The following is a 5,731-nucleotide window of genomic DNA, read 5'->3' as shown; positions in this document are numbered from 1 at the left end:
AGATAATAATAATAAAATATTTAACAAATCTGACTTGAATGTTTTTTGTGTGTGGATGGAAGATGGGGAACTGAGACAAAACACCAACAAACAGCAGGGGACAAAGAACCCAGAATGGGATTTAAATACGCAATGCTATAAAAACCCCTTTTTTGTCTGTACATTAAAAAGCAAACAAAGTTCACTGTATTTTGGCTCTAGGCCACTACCGCCATTCACCCTCAACCAAGGAAGGCCCAGAGAGGGAGGATCAATCCCTGCTGTGTGGCTAATAGGCAATTAGGTTTAAACAAAACTAAAATAACTATAGTTAAAGAAAAGGACAGGACGTAGGTTTTGCTTACACATCCCCAAGTCCAGCTTAGGTGACTAGGTAATTTTTTATTTTTTTTTACGGTGTCCTGTCTGGAAATGTGGCAATAAGAATAATTGTCTTGATGCCAAAAAGAGCCCAACATATTTTACTTTCACAAGTGGAGCAGCACGGCTATCGCCATAGTGTTCCGCTTGTTTTATGCATATAAATAGCTTTATTATAATTATGCAGGGAGTTTTATAGATTATATGGACACTGGAATGTAGGTAAACAGGAAAGTAAAAACAGAAAAAAAGGAGACAAGATTAAAGAAAGAGGAGATAAAAGGGAGTCTGAGTCTTTTAACCCCTTTTATCTCCTATTGTCTTACTTTTTAGCTTTCTACAATGTCTACTTAACCTAACTTTATCCAATTACTTTTTCTTACCCTAATTCTCTTACAATTTTATTGGTTCCTGCTTTGCCGAACCTGGACCGTCTGCATTAGTGAGCGGTACTTAGAGTGGAGCATTTCATGAATGCTTAGTTGCTTGAATCGTTGAGGTTGCACAAGATTACAAAAGTTATTAGAGGCATAGTAACATAGCGCACATGTCTAGACAGGATTTCAATAGCATTATTCAGTCTATTATCAAACTATGTGTTAAATGAGTAATGATCTGCTTGCTAATCTGAATGTCTAATCTAATCTGAATGTCGTTTCAAATCAACGAAGTGTTTTCAATTCCTTCATTTAGGTCTCTAGATTCTTTTCTTTCATCGCATTTTGTGTATCTAGAAAACATCACTAATATAGTATATATAGTATAATATGCACTTAATGCACATATGGGTTTATAACGACTCCGGATTGAATGATAGTGATAATATTCTGAGGGGGTGTCAAAGGGTGTTCATCAGGGAGAACAGAGTCCATTTGTCTTTTTTCTGTTTAGTTAGGACTTCATGACTCATATTCACATTGCTTCCTCGCTTAAGCATCTTTATTTTGAACTAACAGGCAGGTGACAGTATCTGATTAGGCGGGGGCAGTCACGCCGACTCTTGGCCTTTGTTCCCTCTCCCCTTCCTGCTGTAACCGTCACTGTGTTTGACTTTCACCTCGCCAGAGTCAGCAGTGATCTCATTTCACGTTTGAGCTTTTCATGGTTTGACTCATTTTTTGCCCCCTTAATTTGCTTTGAGCTGGTGGAGGCGATCAGAGACAGAGGAGTGGATAAATCTTTAGGTTGAGGAACAAACAAAAAATAAATCTGACAGGATGTGCTGTACTGGAAAGTGTGCCCGCCTGGTGGGCCTGATACTGCTGCCATCGGCCTTCATCTGCATGATCTCCAACCTGCTGCTCTTCTTTCCCGATGGACAGAAACTAAACACTGGCCAGATCTCCCTGCAAGTCTGGCTAATGGGGGGCCTCATAGGGGGAGGCCTCTTTGTAAGTATTTATTTTTTTACAGTTTTGTTTCTTTTTTTATATTGGATTCTGACTTTGCCTTATGTAAACTTGTAAATTCAAATGTGCTGTTTTTATTGGGTTTGATAGAGGAGCCTCATAAAATAAAGAAGCATTATTCTGATAAGTAGAAGAGAAGTTACTTATTAATTCCTGTTTTTTTAATTGGCACTAACTTTGTTTTCATAAATCCTCTCTGATCTTTGCTACCTTTAGTTTTTAGTGTTGGAAATCCATATCTAACAAAAAAAAATTAGACAAATAAGAAAACAAAAACTGTAATTTATAACAAGATTATCTAAGCTACACCAAACACAACCAAGAAAGTTGTGGTTCAGATGGACTTGCTACGTATATAAAGAATTGTTGATGTAAAATGAAATAATTTCTAACGCTATCTAACGTAGTTCATTATTGGTAAAAATGACATTTCTCATACTATATATTTATCTATCTATCTATATATATATATATATCTATATATATATAGATATATATATATAGATATATATATATATATATACCGGTAGATATACATTTATATACGTAAGAGAAGAATAATTACAGTCTTTTAAGTTTTTATTTGAAAAAAACGAAATGTACGAAATGAAAAATGTTCAAAACTCTAACTTTATCCGTATAATATAACATAATATTGTATATACCGGTAATAAAATATATAATAATAAAACAAGTTTTTCCCTTCCCTTTTGTCCGTTTGTCTACATGGCCCCACCTTATCACAGGAAAACCTTTGAATGCTAAGCGGTAATGCTAGTGTTCTACATTGTTCAATCTGTATAGAAATAAACCAGATTTATATAAGAACTAATAACAGTTACCAAGGACATCTTTATTTTAAATTATTTGAAGAAGAGACATTTTAGTTCTGTTAGATATGATCAATCTGGTTGTATCCCATTTGGACATATTCCCTCCTGAACTACATAGAGAACAAAGGAATTGTACAAAAACCTTTTCCACAAGCAGAGCTTTGCTTCATGACTACAACCTAAACTTGGGTTCAACGGTACAGAAGACATTTATTCCAGATGGTTTTTTTTGGTTATGGTCAGATGCAACTTTTTAATCCATAATCATTGCAAGACTGATTTTAAGTTTGTTATAAAATTGTTCAACGTCAGTGTTACTAATTTCACTGCAACAATCTGAATCAATCTGTCTATTTGGGGCTTGGAATAAATTATAGTCAGCATATATTTAGTTATGCAGCTATTAAAGGAAAACTATGCTTGATCTCTTCCCTGTCTAGTGCAAAATACCCACAAAAATATCAGCCATGGACACTAATCATTACGTATTTAATGAAGTTAAGCAGCAGCTGCCACCTCTGACTTTTGTGGGGATTTTCTTTTTCTGCATGATAACATTACAAACAATGACCAGGAAGTGTCATCTATTTACTGCCTCTTAACATGTGGATATCAGGCCCCATTTAGTACATCGCTTGGGATTCACAAATATTTGCTCAAAGTGATAAGAACAGAATCTTTTATGGCCTAAACTCCAGCAACCTACCTGAAATCTTAACCATCACAGGTGGACATCAACAGTTCTCTGTGACTTAAACCTTTTACTAAACATAGGTTTTAAATCTGGAACATAGCATTAAATATGTCTAGTGTAGCCTTTTTAATAATGTTTTCTGAATTCGCAAGACATACCGTAATACCAAAATCTAGTACCAACACTGGTACTCATTATTCTTTCTATAAAAATAAAATAGTAATGAGGGTATTATTTTATTTTTTTTTCTTCAATTTTACAGATGCTGTGCCCGAGCTGCTCTGCTATTAGAGCCGGAGGCAAAGGTTGCTGTGGAAAAGGCTGCTGTGGGAATCGCTGCAGGGTGAGTTGATACATTTGGGAAACTGGATTGAAGAGACGCAGTAAAATTGCACAGTACAGGCAGCTATAGGCTTAAGGTTTAATTTATTCCTTTACAAACTTTTTGTTTAGGTATTATTATTTACTAAATATGTTTTCAAGAATCTATATGGTTTATCTGATTTTTACATGATGTCTCCTTATCTATCACAAATTTCATTCATAAGTAAAGATCTGGAGCGCTTTAGTCTGAAAAGTTAGGATAAGAAATTACTCTCTTTTTGTTTTTTAACATCCTAAGTATTGGATAGCTTCCTGTCTCTTATCTTCAACTGATCATCCTAGAAGAAAAAAACTTTTCTTAATCCACTTAGTCTTTCTCTGATATTTTTCCTCTAAAAATTCAATCACATAAAACAGATCACAGTCATGTGAACACTTGTGGTCTTTGCCAGAGTTTTCAGATAGTATGTGTATTCAAGTGTATTAGATAGAGGACATTTTTCTATTACTGTAGAGCAAACAGAAAGAAAAAAGTTTACGAGGTGTGATTATTAAAGTTTAACCACACCCAATAGCAATCTGCTTCTGTATTTGTGAACATTGTATCCTGCTGTTGGAAATCCAGCTTGAACAGTGGCCAACAGGTGCAAGTGGGCCAAAAATGATGAAACACATTGCATGACAGAATATCTAAAGCTCCAAAAGAACTCTAAAAGTCCAGAAAAAAGGGTGCAGTTGCAAGAAATTAAAGGGGGTTTATTTTACTTGCTGTTGTTTTTGGTGTAGATGTTTGACATTTTTTTCCATTTACTTTTTTTCATTTTGCAATTTGTTTTTAACCAGTAGTTGTTTTAGCCTTCGCACAATAATATAAACTATTTCACAAACAACTGATAAGACAGGGGCTTAAGAGACAGCTAATAATATTCAAACAAAAAAACAATCTTAAAGAGTCATTATGTACATTTTTTGTTAAAAATATCTTTGTACAGTAGCCTTTTTTATTGATCCTTTAACACCAAAACATCTTTTGACGCTCAGACTGACACCTCAGCTTTAATTTCCCTCAATTTACTTCAGGTCGGAAATTTCCACGCTGTTCAGCGCATGTGAGGTCAAGTCCTTCCTTGTTAAATGGGTCCAATCTAAACAATCGAAGCGTTGTATTCAATATAGAGTTTGTGGATACTCTTCTAGCTCAGCTCAGCTCAGACACCAATGGCAACTCCACATAAGGTGAAAAAACTCAGAAAAAAAAAAACATCTGGTCACATGTAGCAGTATCGTCAGAAAACTCAATAATGCCTCTTTGAACATGAAAAATGCACACATGTACATGAACAAACACTGTTTGTTCTGCCGTTTGGTAGGGCAAATGTCCCCCTAAAGGTAGTGGTGGAAAGTAATAAAGTATATTTACTTGATCACTGTATTTAAAGGTATAACGCATTATTTTCACAAATTTTTGAAAAGATCTGTTCTCTCTACTTTAAAAAAAATTTACATGCACAGCCCTGTACCCACTCCCGAGAGGGAACGCCTATTAAACGAGTGCTAGATCATGCACAAGCCCATTTCTTCTCGAGCACGCTCTGTTCAAAAGTTGCTGTGTGCATCGCTCATAAAAGCTTACTTTGCAAAAGAAGAATTGCAATTTTTCCACTATGTCAGACTCGCCAGTGATAAGTGAAAATGTGGACGAGCACGTAGGACGCCCTTACGTAAACATATCACCAGATTGATTGACAATTAGGAGGACCGCATATTTTGATGATCCGCCCTGAAAAAGAACATCCTCCACTATATCTTTAAGTAATTTTTTTCAGTATTTGTACTTTAATACATTTTGGGTGGGTTCTTCTAACTTTCACTTAACTACATTTCGAAGTCAAATATTCAAATTTCTAATCCACTACATTTCTTGGAAGCTGGTTGTCACTCGTTCAATTTAGCTCAGCTTATCTTTGTTATCTGCTGTTGCTGTTTTTCTTTCTTGAAAATTCAAAGTTCATCCTGCATTTTTAAGTTATCTCTCTTTTTCAACACATCTGGGTCAAATGGTAGCTTATTAGGTGTATGCAGAACTTTGACATGCTGAGTAGTAACTCCCT

The 5,731-nt window shown here is 35.2% G+C and overlaps 1 protein-coding gene across 1 annotated transcript in view; it reads left to right on the top strand.

Annotated features, from left to right (window-relative positions):
• The first annotated feature begins 1,443 nt into the window (after positions 1 to 1,443).
• The window catches only part of tm4sf5 (transmembrane 4 L six family member 5), a 12,740-nt gene continuing 8,452 nt past the window's right edge, over positions 1,444 to 5,731 (top strand). Inside the window, exons 1-2 of the mRNA XM_015391771.1 lie at positions 1,444 to 1,751; positions 3,559 to 3,639. Coding sequence (XP_015247257.1) covers positions 1,578 to 1,751; positions 3,559 to 3,639 — 255 coding nt within the window. The 5' untranslated portion in view covers positions 1,444 to 1,577. The remainder of the gene's footprint in view (positions 1,752 to 3,558; positions 3,640 to 5,731) is intronic.

The sequence above is a fragment of the Cyprinodon variegatus genome, unplaced genomic scaffold, assembly GCF_000732505.1.
Source record: "Cyprinodon variegatus isolate N-32 unplaced genomic scaffold, C_variegatus-1.0 Scaffold559, whole genome shotgun sequence".
NCBI lineage: Eukaryota > Metazoa > Chordata > Actinopteri > Cyprinodontiformes > Cyprinodontidae > Cyprinodon > Cyprinodon variegatus.
Note: the sequence above shows the minus strand (reverse complement) of the source record. Positions and strands in the feature narration are given on the sequence as shown.